Source organism: Ammodytes marinus, assembly GCF_949987685.1.
Source record: "Ammodytes marinus genome assembly, chromosome: 21".
NCBI classification, from domain to species: Eukaryota; Metazoa; Chordata; class Actinopteri; order Uranoscopiformes; family Ammodytidae; genus Ammodytes; species Ammodytes marinus.
The window spans coordinates 1,912,501-1,929,955 of record NC_137225.1 but is presented as its reverse complement, the minus strand read 5'-3'; the positions used below and the strand labels follow the sequence as shown (position 1 = coordinate 1,929,955).

General features: G+C 39.8%; 1 protein-coding gene across 1 annotated transcript in view; it reads right to left on the bottom strand.

The window, feature by feature from the left end:
* Positions 1-954: 954 nt before the first annotated feature.
* Positions 955-17,455, bottom strand: part of LOC307267773 (phospholipid phosphatase-related protein type 5-like) — a gene marked incomplete at both ends in the record, with an annotated part of 82,658 nt that continues 66,157 nt past the window's right edge. The window contains 3 exons of the mRNA XM_080050168.1: positions 955-984; positions 6,584-6,718; positions 7,646-7,822. Of these exons, the coding sequence (XP_079906294.1) occupies positions 955-984; positions 6,584-6,718; positions 7,646-7,822 (342 nt within the window). The remainder of the gene's footprint in view (positions 985-6,583; positions 6,719-7,645; positions 7,823-17,455) is intronic.

Sequence of the window (17,455 nt, the reverse complement as noted above, 5' to 3'; positions counted from 1 at the left end):
TTTCAGCAGTGTACGAACGACGTAAGGAGTGTTTCTCCTAAGAGACCGTTCGGAAACCACGACTACAGAGGTAAACAACTTTGGTAAGTCATAACGTAGGAGTCTTCGTAGCGCGCTAAGAGATGACGTTATCGGGAAACCGGCCCCAGGTCTCTCTACCACATCCAATCATCTTGATGTTTCTCCTAAGAGATCTGAAATCTAATAGCATTTCAAGTCAAATGAAATTGAATGCATGGCTTTTGATTCTTAAGTTTATGATTAAAATTGTTTTAGTTGTAGCCTATCATAAAAATTATTTTGATAAACATGGGCCCAGCAGTCAATGTCACATTCTCATATCCACAACACTCCTCTGAATGATAAGAAGGTGGTAACAGCAATCACACACTCTTACTGTAAAGTTGGAAATGAACTTTACTAAAAGTAGTTTTTTTTGCCTCTATTTGGACCGTCTCATTTAACTTGCTGATTGGACAGTCCTCCCTAAAACAATAAGATACATTTTCACACAACGAAACCCAAACCATGAGAACATTATTTTGACGTACAGGCAAGAGTTGAGCTGATGCAATCCAGTCCTTCACTTGTCCTTCTAGTGTGTCCCACAGTGTGCAACATGTCTGTGCCAGGCTTTGTTTTAGTTTTGCCCCAGAAGAAGCGTCATTTGGGAGGCAAGAGTCTAATAAGAATTCACTATAAGTGCATAGATGGAGAAAGCAGAAGCAACCTGCCCCACTGAGTTACTGACTCTTCTTTCTTTTTTTTCTTTTTTTTACCCTTAAATACAAGAAGCTGCAAATGACAACAGGGTCTGGTATAGACAACATATAAACAACATACCGCAGACCGGACACACACATTGAATGGTTTTTAGCGCTGCGTTCCAGTTAATCTGACTGGACGGTGAAGAGTGTGGACGTCCAATGGGTCTGCCACACGGCTGACTCCACGTCATGTGACCTCAGCGAAGGAGATGTGATTCTGTAGGGAGGAAGGAAAACAACAGAAACAAATCAGGACAGAGGAAAAAGAATGAATGGCTCTTTTTTGGGGAGTTTTTGTGAAAATTCAATCCATCACAGAAAAACCTCTGATTGTAGAGATTTAGGGAAATATAAGTCACACAGGTTGACCAAATGTAGCATTCCAAACAGTTAGCCACAATGGCTTGTTCCAGGCAATCATTTCTGTGATTACACAGACTCAAAGTTGAGCATTAGAAAGTATTAGTGTACTTGGAACGCTTTGGACCCAATATACTTAGGGTTCCCTGAAACTGTACGTTGTTGTTGGAGGTCCAAAACCCACCATCATAAAACTCTTCTCATGAGGTCCCATACCCTTAACCCTTAAACCTAAACTTAAACATGTTTTAAGAAGAAAGAGACCAAAGATGGATTAGCACCCATCACAGCATTTGAAAATAGCAATGAGCAGCAGAAGCTTGGGATGGTTGTTCATGTAGACTAAAAGCTTTGATTTTATAAACCTGACCTGAGAGCGTTTGTTCACATCCCAACTCCTATCAACAGTCAATGTTGGTTTCACCATCATTTTTCTAACCTTAACCAAACTACACCTCAACCATGGGCAGATCAGTCATGGACAATGACATTTCAGCCAGTGTGCCAACATCCAGCGGATGTCTGAACACAGTATCTCACTCACTGGCTCAGACTGGCTCACTGGCAACACATCTATCTTTGGAGTGATGTGGGGGTGTTAAGGTGTCTGATTGTCGGGGACTTTCATTCGTGGAATGTCACAACATATGTCTGACATATGCCTTCCCTCTGGCATAGACAGACTGTGGAACTCTTTTGTTAGTGTTATATGCTAATTCTAGCTGATTATCCACTTTGATCCACTTGTGGCATGTCAGTGTCTATAGCCCCTTTTACACAGCCAGTGAAAGCCGGGAATATGCCGGCCTTTCGGCCCTCCCCCAACTGTATGTCGAATGGCACATACATCATTACAGTGTGTTGGCTGGTTTTTATAAAGTACATATATACCGGTGAGATTGCTGTGCCAGGGGCTGACCAGGGACATTCTGTCTTCATGCACCATATAAAGGCAATAGAAACAGGGTCGATACCATCCACGTGGTCTTCAATGGCAAACATTAGCATTGGCAAAAAAAATGGCATCGCAGTACTAAATAGTTATTAGAAAATGTTTATGTTAATGTGACATAACACTTATAATCAGCACATGACATTTGGCATACCGTCCTTCCTCTTTCCATCTCGGCAATGCTTATTTTTGACCTGACCAGCACAATTCCCTACTTTACGAATGGTGATCATTTGTACATTTTAACCATGTAATGAAGTTATTTATCATTTATCTCTCATGGTAAATCATACATATCTAATATGTGTTTAAGATATTGATATGGTGTCTTCCATGTGGTAGAGCCATATAAAGTAAAATCCTTCCACCCTACCAAAAAACAGCAAAAGAAAACCTTAAGATAAAAGCGTGGGATTTTTTTTTTTCACTGCTCAAAGGTTCCTACCCTGGCATTTTGTTCACTAAGGCTTGTTTAGCTTGCAGGCATCTTCAGGGCTGGGTTATTTTTAGAACAGGCAATCTACCGGCGAGCCTGTCGGTGCTGAGGTGAGAGTGTGAGATGCCTCCGCTCTTTGTCAGACTACTGAGTGCAGGAAGCTGTGAATTGAGTCATCAGATAAGATTCTCTATTTCTCAACCTGCCTCTGCTTAATGTGGAGCTTGGTCATGGAAGTAAAACATACAACAGTAGGTGAGAGTAAAAACTGTAGTTACATGTCTAGCATTAAGTAATTCTGAAGATGAAAAAAAAAGATGGGTATTTTTTAAGCATGCTCATTCGGACCACAAGATTCGGGACATCCTAAATCTTTTTTCTACCATACAAAATAGCAGAAAGTATGGGTATTCGAACGCAGGGTCAGACATTCTACCCTAGAAAGAAAAGCTGATTTCAGGTCAGTTATTACACCGATGCATCAATATTTCTGTAAAGGAAATGACATCGATGGCTGGTGTCAGGGAGCAAACGTAAATTGGAAAGAGACTCCTGGAATTCCCAGGATAGGTGGGATGTCTGAAGAGTTCACTCAGGTATAGAGAAAGACTGAAGAAAAGCACTCCCAACCACACATGCCAAATACTCTGGACATTGTTCTATTTGGCCCAATCAGCCTCATCTTTCATTGGCTGGTTTGAGTGACTGTGGAGCAAGCATGGCTACTAGTCTAACAGATGGGTAGGTAGTGGGCATGATTGTATCCTCCAGCCCTCTAGATTCTATCCACTGGACCACATCTGCACACCAATATGAGCCATGAGTCACAGCAATCCAATTCAAATGTGGAATACAAAGAAAGGTAGAGAGTGGTGATTTGTCTATCCAGAGATTTGGCAGAGCTCAAGTTTTTAAAAGCACTCGATAGTGTGTTGCCTTTTGTTTGTGAGACGCTGAATCCAGTCCAGACCCTTGAGCCAGCGCAGGAAGGCCAGCAGCCGCTCCTTAATGTAGCCATACTCTTCATCATCTTCATCATCAGTCTCCTACAGTAACAGTGTGTGTGTGTGTCAAGGCACTGAATTAACATTGAGATATGTTATAATTAGGGCTGTCAAACGATTAACATTTTTAATCAGATTAATCACAGGATTCTGTGGATTAATCACGATTAATCACGATTAATTTCACCATTCGAAATACGCCCGAAAAATTCGAATTTTCTCTGTATATTGTTGTATGAACGGATAAGATAAAGGACAGAAGGTGGATATGTACATTTAAAATTAGTAGGCTATGTTTATTAATTGAAAATCCAAATGATGGTTTTAATACTGAAAATTAATTTAAATCAAACTAAAATATATAGGTCTACCTACCAAACCATAATTCAATTGGTCTGTCTCTTTACTATGTCTTTGGGCAAATATAGGATAGGCTATAGAATGGCATTTATTTGGTGAATCTATAGGTTGTGCATTCTTGAATACAACTTGATTACAGTCCGCGGTGTGCGTGTGTGCGTGCGTGGGTGGGTGCGTTTGTACGCGCGACCGCTTCCTAGGGGACTGTTCATGTGTGCCAGGAAGCCGACTTTAAGTTGATGTCTGATCACACACACCTCTGAAAACTGCAGACGTGTGTGTCCTCGCGGGCTCTGAACAGAGCGGACAATGTTTCTCCTCCTGTTGCTCCCGACATCAACTGTCACCCGCGGCAGTTGATTTGATATACTATCTATGCCCCCGACACAGACGTGACCGTTAGCAGTTTAAAACCTTAAAACGTGCTGCTATGTTTGGCTGCGCGCAGCTACTGATCCTGGGTCAGCCACAACGATAGAGTGACTGTAGGACAGAGGCGGTGGGATGTACGGGGATGTACGCACATGCGTTAAATGCGTTAAAAAAATTAACGCCGATAATTCCAGAAATTAATCACCCTGCGTTAACGCGATAATTTTGACAGCCCTAGTTATAATGGGTAGTACTGTCGAACAAGAAAAACTGTAAAGATGATAGCGTTCGGAAACACATTGTATATATTATCGACACCAGAGCCCTGTTTCAGGTAGCTGGTTTTGTGGCAACCCAGAGTTTGTTCGCTCTGAGTTAGTGGAAACTCTCGGTTTTCCGTTTCAGGTAGCAGGTTCAGCGCAACCGAGAGTCAGTTACTGCGGCAACATATGCCGTGGGTCTAACCTGCTCGGGAGGTGGTTAGACCTACCCTGAGTTTGTTACGCTGCAGCTCCGACTGAAGAAAGAGTCACTGTTACAACGCGTCCCTGTATAGTTTAAAGCAAAATCACTCCATAGAAATCTCCATTGGGATGTTTTTATCATGAACTGATGATTTTACGTTTGATCGATCATTTATCTGATCTGCCTTCTTCTCAGCCCTCGTTCGTTCATATGGCGGCCAACTTACACATCGTGAACATACTCTACATTCAGATTAATAAACCTATTTGTATTGTATGTAGGCCTATATCATTCTTCTTTTTATTAATAGGGATTTTTTAACGTTTGTGCCACTGAACAGATTTATGTCAGGTTGAAATGTAATTCTGCGGCTGAGGCTGCACGCGATCGTTACTGTTCACTTGTGTTATCCCAAAGTCACAGACGAGCCTCGTTATAGCTGTAAGGCCTATGTGAATATAGAAATAACATAATAATTTAAACTGTGATCAATAGAGGACAAGGAATCTGGTAATACATCAATCAGGCTCTACAATGGAAACTGTCATCTAATGTGTCTGACATTAATGTCTTTCACTCCTCATTTAAAAGAAGCGACAGTCTGTTTACTGCACAGTAGGCTATTATAGCTTGCCTACATAATACAGCGATATAAAACACTGTCAGCAATGCTATGCGGCGCCAGCTTTTTTGTTGCTGCTGATATGCGTAACTTAATTCTTAAAATAGACTTGCTTCTCTTACGGAAGCGTAATGATTCTATTGACATAAAAACTTCCCCCCGTTGTTTTTCTGAATGGCCGAGGTGATTAGATCAGAGTTATGAGATAATATCCCTGTTAATTCTTCTCCATACCATAAACTAATTCGTTATATTTCTTACTCTAGTGGGAGGAGCGGAGGAGTTTTTTTTTTTTTTTGTGAAGTGGATAAGTGGGAGGATCAAGCATTTGTTTATTCTGTTTCCATGGTGAATCATGTTGAGCAACTCAGAGCGCAGGATTAAACCCAGAGTTTGTAAAACCTGTTACCTGAAATAGGGCTCTGAGGTTAGTGGGATCCCTGTATAAGATAAATTGTCAGTTGGTTTCCACTTTCACTCAATTTGTCAGTGTGGCATCATGCACATTTTGGTGTCTTCTGTTTTGCAGGGGGGGGGGGTATTATACTGTAACTGATAATGAGTGACTGACATATGTCTGCTCTGTCTGGAGCTAGTAGCTGTTTACTGAACAAGGTTCACAACAATCAAATAAGTTAGCTTGTGTATTAAATTATAGCAATGTTTCACCTTTTGTCATTTTCATAGATTTGACCAATCTGTGTGATTATTTGCAGTGTTGTGGATTAGTAATGAAACTAGTAGGTTAACTCCAATTTGCAGTAACTTGCTGCTAGTTCAGAACTGTGAAGACATATTTGTGTGAGTGATTCAATAGTTAAATTACTTTTTTTTGCCATTGTCTGTGTAGTTAACTAGTGGAACTACAAACTTCTTTTTTGGGCCATAAAAAGAAAGGATTTTGCATTTTTATTTGAATGTGACCATTGCTTCTCTAGTTGAACCCCCCATTGACGAGCACCAGATAATAGAAACTCCAAATTTGTTTCCAACCAAACTGTGAAATTCCTTAATTGAGTAGCCTAATTGTTTTATTATGGGCAGGTTTAGATCTCAGGGCTATTCATCGTCCAAGAAGCTCACCTGTGAAAATATTTGGTTTGTGTGTGAGCTGTGAAGATGTATTTGGCAATTTTTTACGATTCTGCAATAAACTCAGTGGCATTTTTGCTGTCATGTGACTTTCTTGTATTGTATTCTGTGTATATTCAGATGCAGCTGTGTGTTGAGCTCTGTTGGACAGACCTGTGAAGCGATGTACTTCTCCAGAGGGCTCTCCATCCGGCCCATGTTCAGCATGGCTGTGTTGGGCTGCGGCTCCTCGGATGAGTCCTCACTTAACAGTAACTTGCCTTTGAAGTTATGGACCACACACACCACCTGCAACACACACGCACGCACGCACGCACGCACACGCACAGAATATTTCATAAACAAATTGAGAATTAACATAAACATAGAGCCACACACCCCCCCCCCCCCACCACCACACACACACACACACGCAGAGACTGGATTACGAGAGTAACTCAAGCATATAGGTCACATATGTGTGTGTTGCCCTTTTTCCTGGGGCTAGTATACTGTGGCTGGATGGATGTGGATGTGTTGCATAAGCCTCTAAAAAGAGGCACATTCTGGCTTTGAGGTTCAAAATGAAATAACCAATTCAGGTTGGCTGAGCACAGAAGAGATACCAATAAACTGTTGAGGGCTGAGGCTGAGCAGTGCAACCTGGGTAGTGTATATATTACTGTTTTGTAGTGAGCATCATTATCGAAGGACCTATATCTCTTATGAGTCACTTATAAATGAACATTATAAGAAGGGTTTCCAATACTTGGTTAGGCATGAACTATGCTTGGCTAACTAATGCTTAGTTTAGCATAACAGTTAGTTAACGGTTGGTAATAATTCTTAATACTCATTACGTAAGCATTTATTAACGGTTAGTAAATGATGAGTTAATGTTTAGTATGTTTAGGCATTAACTAACAGTTAATTAATGTACCCTCATTGTCAAGTGTTTTTTTAATTATGTGAATCAATTCAGAGTCATTTCATATAAACCTGTTGATACCTATTGTGATGGCCAAAATACAATTTATCCTCGTGTTAAAAATGAACCAAACTCAACAGAGTTAAAGTATTTAATTCAAGAAGATAAAACAAACAAAGTCAAGCAATCTCTTCTGCAGAGGGTCAAACCTCTCATACCAACGAATGGATTGACGAGTGACAAGGTTCACGTTGTGTGAGTGTGTGTGTGTGTGTGTGTGTGTGTGTGTGTGTGAGAGAGAGCCTCACCAGGAAAGTGGCGATGGCTGTTCCAATGATGAACCCTGCGATGACGTCCGACCAGTGGTTGCGGTACTCTGCCACACGGTTGAGGCCGGTGAGGAAGGCCAGACACATGAGTCCCAGAGACAGCACTGGTTTGGCCAGACGTGTGCCCTTGGCCTGCACCGTGCACGTCACATAACTCTGCCAAGGGGGGAGGGACATACTTTTACTTATTTATTTCATCATAACATTGCGCCTTGATCTTGCCTCTTGCTTTTATATCCGTTGCATCCCTGTTTGTTTTCATAAGGAGGCTCCGTCGATGTGATGTCACTTCAGGTGCACACTGGATTATGGGTCAGAATCGGCTAAATAGGATGCTGTTTTCAACACTAAAAATCTCGGACGGATGTAGTAGACATCCGGGTATTTCTAACCATCCTAAATCTGGCCACAAGAATCGGGACATCCTAAATCTTTTTTTCTACCATACTAAAAAGTAGAAAGTATGGGTGGAATGCAGGGCATTTCTCAGAGATGTCTATGAGGATATACACTTTTTTCCAGACTCCAAATGTCCTGCTGCATTGCTGGCTGAAACTGTACAATATTTGAGTCACAAAATATTCAGAAATGTCTTTTTTTCTGTGCTCCTAATGTTTAATTAAAAAAGTGAAATGCCACCAGACAGCTGTGTGACTGTGTGTAAATATGAGCTGATATTTTATGTATATCCTCTAGGCATCTTTTTTCTATTTCCTCCTACGTGTGTTAGAGAAGTGCTGGCAGATCTGCCACTGGAACTAAACGCTGAAGTAAACCGTTGGTATATTTCTTATTTAAATCTGTCTGATCACACAGTAGTTCCTGTTTAAAATAAAATCTGATCTACATTGGTAGGACCCATTCATAAGATGAATTCCCAACACCTAAAGCCCAGGTTGCTCTGCAAGGGCCTGCCCATGTGCAGGCCCTTTTAAAGTCTTCATGGTTCCCAGTATATCAGCATTGTCTAGTAGGTGAATATTTCCATGTATAAAACAAGGCCCTGCAAAAGCCAGGAACGGGACAATCTTCTCCTCGCTTCACTGCGATAATGAGAGCTGTTTGTTTAAGCAGAGGGCATTGAGAGAGAGGGTGCTCAGTTTTGAATCAACATAACATTGTTAATTAACTAACATGCGAAAAACATTAAAGGTCAGCCTGAATGTCTGGAATACATTCACTCTCAACTCCTTTGATTTGTTAAACCTATATTATCAGTTTGTGATAATGAGTTTAATTCAATTTATTATAAACATGACATGACATCAAAAATGGTTTGTGTTCTCGCCACATTCGGGAAAGACATAGGAAAAGCAAACAGTGATAGGAGAAAATAACAAACACATCTTGAAACATTTTCTATACAACTCAGGCTAAAGCCAAAGCAGTCAGACTCAAAGTGAACGCAAGGCTTGTCTGTGGGATGGACATGTGAAACAGAGAGAGAGAGAGAGAGAGCCTGCAGCATCTTCTCCTCTCTGGACCATCTGGGCCTGGGATGAACTGCACTGAATAAAACATCATTATCATAAGGCCTGCTCACTACAGTTAGAACAGAATGGGGAATTACTTCATTATTCATCATGCTTGCTTTAGTGTGCGCCTTTAGACCATGGTTGTTTTTTTCTCCTTTCACTGTTGGCTTTTTCAATATGAACCCAGTGCTGTGAGTTCCCTAATAATTTGATGATGAAGATTAGTGCTCATACACTGTCCTGATACCCCACATACTAGAACACCAAATGTGGATTAATCAATCCTTGAAAACAGCCCCAAACAAAAATGAAAAAAATTATATGCCTTTACATGAAACTATATGTTGAATTTGATCTCAGCCAGACAGAGAGATAGATAGACAGATAGATAGATAGATAGATAGATAGATAGATAGATAGATAGATAGATAGATAGATAGATAGATAGATAGATAGATAGATAGATAGATAGATAGATAGATAGATAGATAGATAGATAGATAGATAGATAGATAGATAGATAGATAGACAGACAGACAGACAGACAGACAGACAGACAGACAGACAGACAGACAGACAGACAGACAGACAGACAGACAGACAGACAGACAGACAGACAGACAGACAGACAGACAGACAGACAGACAGATAGATAGATAGATAGATAGATAGATAGATAGATAGATAGATAGATAGATAGATAGATAGATAGATAGATAGATAGATAGATAGATAGATGACTCATCTATGATAGAATTCATTCATTGTTTTCTAATAGTTGAAATGACAAATACAGCTTCCCATCATCATCCCTGTCACACCCACAACAACAACAACAGGACTTTTAAATCTGAAGTCAAGGTCCCAAACTTTTTCAAAGGTTGATTTGTATTTGGAAGTTGAAAGTGCCGTGGTCTTCATCAGTACTTGTTATTAATTAACAATGAGAATAAAACCAGGGATTATCAAACTGTCTTAATTTACAACCTTTAAGATCTTTGGATAGTCCATGAGTAATCTGACATTTGTGAGGATGGAGGAGGCGGTAGAATATGTAATGTAGATTTTTTGTCAAACAGCTGTAGACCTGTGAGTCATCATGACTGGGCTGATTTCCCAACAGGAAGTGCACTCCGACTGTGCGTAGATGCTACGCTATGTTTGGCTCTCGTTAGTAATGTGTTGTGTTGACGCAGCAGACGAACCCGCTAAAGGCCTATAATTGTATTTTTCCATTAGAGTGCACAAAGACCAACATGTTTTCCATTTCTGTCTCTGCAATTCATTTATTTCTTCAGCTCTTTTGGTTACTTAGCCATTAATATCCTGTTTGTACATTTGCAGGCTTAATGGCTGCGGAGCCCAATTGGTTTTGCTCAGTTTTCATTCTCATAATCAGCACATTCTGTTTCACAGTCTCCTCAAACACAGCCTGCAAGATCTAAAGGTAACACTTTGCATACGGGTACATTAATTGAATTTTGAATTGTTTTATTTTATTTCAGACCTATCAAAAACAATACAAAACTAAATGAAAAGCATAAAAACACAATAAACAAAATGTATGTTTAAATGACTTCAGAAAAAGAAAAAAAAAGAAAACAAATTACATATATTGATATGATATGCCTGAAAAGGAGCAGGAAGAAGTATACACTTATTTAATCCTACCCCTTTTCCATACTAAAAAAAATAAAAATATTTATTATATTCGCTCCTTGTAATCCATATAATCTCTCTCTCTCTCTCTCTCTCTCTCTCTCTCTCTCTCTATATATATATATATATATATATATATATATATATATATATATATATATATATATATATATACAGTATCTCACAAAAGTGAGTACACCCCTAACATTTCTTCAAATATTTCATTATATCTTTCCATGCGACAACACTGAATAAATGACACTTTGATACAATGTCAAGTAGTCAGTGTACAGCTTGTATAACAGTGTAAATTTACTGTCCCCTCAAAATAACTCGACACACAGCCATTAATGTCTAAACTTTCTAGCACTGCCTTAACCCTCTTGGGCATGGAGTTCACTAGAGCTTCACAGGTTGCAACTGGAACCCTCTTCTACCCATTCATGACGACATCAAGGAGCTGGTGGATATTAGAGTCCTTGCGCTCCTCCATCTCCCGTTTTAGGATGCCCCAAAGATGCTCAATAGGGTTTAAGACTGGAGACATGCTTGGCCAGTCCATAACCTTTACCCTCAGCTTCTTTAGCAAGCCAGTGGTCGTTCGGAGGGGTGTTTGGGGTCGTTATCATGTTGCAGTACTGCCCTGCGGCCCAGTTTATGAAGGGAGGGGATCATGCTCTGCTTCAGTATGTCACAGTACATGTTAGAATTCAATGAACTGTAGATCCCCAGTGCTGGCAGCACTCATGCAGCCCCAGACCATGACACTCCAACCACCATGCTTGACTCTAGGCAAGACACACTTGTCTTTGTACTCCTCACCTGGTTGCCGCTCCACACTCTTAACACCATCTGAACCAAATAAATGTTTTTGGTCTCATCAGACCACAGGACATGGTTGCAGTAATCCATGTCCGTAGTCTGTTTGTCTTCAGCAAACTTTTTGTGGGGTTTCTTGTGCATCATCTTTAGAATAGGCTTCCTTCTGGTATGACAGCCATGCAGACCAGTATGATGCAGAGTGCGGCGTATGGTATGAGCACTGACAGGTTGACCCCCCACCCCTTCAAGCCCTTCAGCAATGCTGGCAGCACTCATACGTCTATTTTCCAAAGCCAACCTCTGTGTACGACGCTAACCATGTGCACTCAAACTTCGTAAACTGGGCCGCAGGGTGGTATTGCAACATGATAACGACCCCAAACACACCTCCAAGACGACCAGTGGCTTGCTAAAAAAGCTGAGGGTAAAGGTTATGGCCTGGCCAAGCATGTCTCCAGACCTAAACCCTATTGAGCATCTTTGGGGCATCCTCAAACGGAAGGTGGAGGAGCGCAAGGTCTTTAATATCCACCAGCTCTGTGATGCTGTCATAAATGGATGGAAGAGGGTTCCAGTTGCAACCTGTGAAGCTCTAGTGAACTCCATGCCCAAGAGGGTTAAGGCAGTGCTGGAAAATAATGGTGGCCACACAAAATATTGACACTTTGGGCCCAATTTGTAAATTTTTTCTTAGGGGTGTACTCACTTTTGTTGCCAGCAGTTTAGACATTAATGGCTGTGGGTCGAGTTATTTTGAGGGGACAGTAAATTTACACTGTTATACAAGCTGTACACTGACTACTTTACATTGTATCAAAGGGTAATTTATTCAGTGTTGTCCCATGGAAAGATATAAAGAAAAATGTGAAGAAATGTGAGGGGTGTACTCACTTTTGTGAGATACTGTATATATATATATAACTATATATATAGTTTATTTCTAGCTTTAAACATGATTTGTGCAACTTGATATTCAACCAGGTCATTGAACTTTATGATACGGGAATGTAAAAACAGGAGGTGGTGTGATCATAATATTCAGCTTTATTGATTATTCTTATGGCTCGTTTTTGTATTGTGACTTGTGGTAGCAGTGAGCTTTTGTAAGTGGTCCCCCAGACCTCCACACAGTAATTTAAATAAGGTAAGATCATTGAGCAGTAAAGAATATGCAATGATTTTTGATCCAATAAATGCTTTGCTTTACACAGGACTAAGAAGCTTCGTGACAGTTTAGATTTAACATGTTTTATGTGAGGTTTCCAGCTGAGTTTATGGTCTATTGTCACACCAAGGAATTTATTTACATACACTCTTTCAATATTAACACCGTCAATCTTAACATTTACGTCATTATTTAAATTACAATTTCCAAACAACATGATTTTTGTTTTACTTAGATTCAATGACAATTTATTATTGTCAAACCACTTTTTTAATTTGCTCATTTCAGTTGTAATTAACTCCAGAAGCTGCTGCAAGTCCTCTCCCGTACAAAAAATATTAGTGTCGTCTGCAAATAACACGAATTGTAAAATCTTTTATGTTTTGCATATAGGGGAGAGTGGCCTAAGTTGTGCATTTTGGAAGTTGTGCCAACCCTTGTTTCTAGAAGACCGTGGAAGAAATTGGAAATGTGACCACATATTTAAGAAGAGCCATCCATTTGACTCATCCTGTAAAGAAGGGAGACACAAGGAATAAGATATAAGCACATTTAAGCTCAAAAAACTGTGTTTTGCCTTTCAAAGTAACATTTCCATGATCAAGGTTTTTTGATTATTGTGTCTGAACAATTATAGACAAGTTTGAAAACATTTGACACATGTTTTAGTGCTTTGGTATGCTACATTTTGAGTCTATACAGTTAGCACGATGTCAGCCCTAAATTGCTGCATCATGCTTATTATCCAAATTTCTGGGATTGGGCTGATTTGTGCCAAAGGGCCTGGGTGAGTTATAAGTAAGTAAGTAAGTAAAATGTATTTATAAAAGCACATTTATGACAGTTTGCACTGTCCAAAGTGCTGTACATAGTGCATTCAGTAGGTAAACAATGAAGGTAAAATAACAATAACCAAAATAAAAGACGTAAAGCCCATACATCCACATAAACACAGATAGTAGTGCAGAGGTAAGATAGTTAATGGGGAGGAAACACCAGGGTGTACATATGGGTTTTGAGCCTTGATTTAAAGGCAGAAATGTAGGGGAATCACATTTGTCAGGTGGCAGTTGGTTCCACAAGCATGGAGCAACTAGTGCAAAGTACATTTCTGAGAGTTCTGCCAGTGGCATGGCTGTATACGCTGGTCACCAAAAGAAAGTGATTGTCTACAGTAGCTCAGAAGAGAGTGACATCTCAATTCCACTTAACGACACCACTGATGAGAGTTCAGATGGCCAGAAAGATGATGATGGTGACTTTGTCATTGTGAGCTTTGCAGGTAAAACCATTAGATCTTCTAGGCCTTGTTTAAGAAAATTGTCCTTAAATTCCTTCCACCTTAAATAAGTGATTGTCTAATGGATTTGTCTTGCATTACAGTTTATGAGATATATATCAATGGCACAATTCACCCCATGGTATTCTCTCCAACCGCACAACTTACACCACACCGGGGGCAAGTTGTGCATCAAGACAACTTTTTTTCCGAAAGCTATATTTCTTCAACAGTTTATTCCAGATCCAAAGTTTTTATTGCCAGGGATGCACAACACCCTGAAATATATGTACATATTTGAGTTGGAGACTTTACTGTCAATGCCTTACTTTAAAGTCACTTTGAGTGAAAAGTTGCACAACTTAGGCCACTCTCCCCTATCATTAATGTAGAGAATAAAAATAATTGGCCCTAATACTGACCCCTGGGGGACCCCACAGGCAATGTCCAAACAAGATGACATATGTTCACCCATCTTCACAAACTGTTGCCTGTTCTGTAAATAGCTCCTCGGCCAGTTTAATACAACCCCCCTGATACCATACCGTTCTAATTTATTGATTATTCTGTCATGATTTATGGTATCAAATGCTTTTTTGAGATCAATAAAAACACCGGCTGCATAATTATTTTGGTCCAGGGAATTTGTTATCTTTTCAATTAGCTCAATGACTGCTAATGAAGTGGATCGGTTGGGTCTGAAGCCGTATTTGGCTGTCAGTTAGTAAATTGTGTTTATTGATGAATTTGTTAAATCTGGCAGCAAAGAGTTTTTCTAAAATTTTTGAAAATTGAGGAAGCAGTGAAACAGGCCTGTAGTTTGTGAAGTGGTGTTTGTCTCCAGTTGTGTACAGCGGTAAGACTTTTGCAATTTTAATTTTTTTGGGGAATTTACCAGTTTGAAATGATAAGTTACAGATGTGCGTAAGTGGTTTTGCAATTCCTTCAATGACATGTTTAACTATTCTCATGTCAATGTCATTATAGTCGGTAGAAGTCTTGTTTTTACAATTATGAACAATCTCTATAATTTCACTCTCTTCCACTGCTTTTAGAAACATTGATTTTGGATTAATGTCTATTAAATCATAATTATTGTCTTCAGATCTCACAGATTCTGGGTCATTAATTTTTTCTGCCAAATTTGGTCCCACATTTACGAAGAATTTGTTAAAACCATCAACCACATCATCCATATTATCTATTGTATTTTCTTTCTCCATAAAATACTCAGGGCAGACCCGTCGCCAGACCTCAGTCTTAAGGGGGGCACATGAAATGCATAGGGGGGCACAATTATTATTAGCCTACAGTACGTATATTTTTAATAGTCCTATACTCTATTCGCGCAGCACGTAATCATCACGTTAAACTAACCAATAGCGGTAGCCTATAGCCTACAACATCAGTCCTCATAATTCATAATTTAAAGCAATACATTACATAGAAGCAATGTTATGAATATCCATAAAACACTTGACTATTCAACATAGATGTAGCCTAACACCAGACGCATATCTCAAACATTGCATTTTAAAGCAGTCAACAGAGGGATACACACACACACACACACACACACACACACACACACACACACACACACACACACACACACACACACACACACACACACACACACACGGTAGCCTACTTTGAGTGGAGGCAGGGCTGTGCTCTCTCCAGTCCCTTCTATCAGTACAGCGGGAGGCGGCGTTTCTCCGAGCTCAACCTCCTCATCAACATATATTTCGGCCTCCGGGTTCAAAGCAGCCAGTGCGCCAATGAGCTCGCTACTGCGCTCTCCAAAACGCGCATCCATCTCTCCTTGCACAGCATCAATAACACTGTAAAATACTCTTGAACTCAGTCTTTTCATCTATGTCACTTTCTGACGGACCAACTGTTTCCTCAACTGCAAATCCGCGGAGGTTCTTGTAAATTGTGCGCCTTCTCTTGCTTGGACCGCGTTCGGTCCGGGGTCGGTCTCCGGCACAGCCTCGATGGCCGTGGCTGGAGGAGCGCAGAGTTCCCACAGTGCAAAACTGTGGCTTCACGCAATCAGAAGTGTCACCGCGCTGAACAAGTCCATAATTTCGGATTGTAGTCTGTCATGCGGCTCGAAAAGTGACAACAGTTTGACGATCCGATTTGGTAGAGGAGACTGTTGGTGGGCTTTTCAACCGTTACCGAATATCGATTATGATGAACTAGAAATGGAATAGTAAGCCGGCGAAAACTCATCCAGCTTCACTTTCAAAAATGCGCGGTAACTGTTGAGCGGCTGCATTGACGTAGTTACGTAGGCCTACGCAGCCTTACTTTCTTTTCAGTAAGGCGGTGATAGGCTGTTGCAGTGTAGATAGACTCCCATCAATAAAACAAAATCACACCATTATTTATTTATATTTTAAATGTTTTGATGATAAAGAATGCAACATTAGTATTTATCAACACAAAATTAGCTACTATGATAGTATAAAATAAAAATGAAAGTAATTTTTTTTTGAGAGATCTGTGCCCCAAGTGGGGGGGGCACAAGCATTTCTGGGGGCGGGCCCGGCCCCCTATGGCCCGCCCATAGCGACGGGTATGACTCAGGGTAACCTGTATTTTTTGATCCATTTCTAATAATACTATTTAGCACATTCCATAAACCTTTCATGTTGTTTTTGTTATTCTCTAGTATTTTATTATAGTATTCTTTCTTACATATCCTCATTATATTGGTTAATTTATTTCTATACTTTTTATACTTATTTTCTGCTTCTGCAGTTGGATTTTTCATACATTTTCTATACAGTGTATTTTTCTTTTTGCAGGCATTTTTCAAACCCTTATTGATCCACAGACTAGTCGTCTGTTTATGTCCATCACTGTATTGTTTCACAGGACAGTGTTTGTCATAAAGTGATTTAAAAACGTTAATAAATCCATTATATGCTTTGTCAGTATCTTCTACCTCATATATTTCCCTCCAATTCTGTTTCAGTAAGTCATTCCTTAATGCATTTATGTTTTCTTCGGTTCTCAGTCTTTTGTATTTAAAATGACTGGTGTTCTTTGGTTTCGTATAGTTACAGTGATAAACAACAAAAACAGGCAAATGGTCACTGATGTCACTGTATAGCAGTCCGCTTACTGTATTGTTATCCATAATATTTGTGAATATATTGTCTATTAATGTTGCCGAATGAGAAGTAATTCTACTAGGTCTTGTTATTGTAGGATATAGACCCATACTGTACATAGTATTGATTAATGAACTGTTAATTAATGCCTAGTTAATCCTAATACGCAGTTGTTCTTAGTTAATGATAAACTAAGCATTAGTCAAGTAAGCACAGTTTATGCTTAACCAACCGTTAACTTTCCGTTAATTACTAAACATT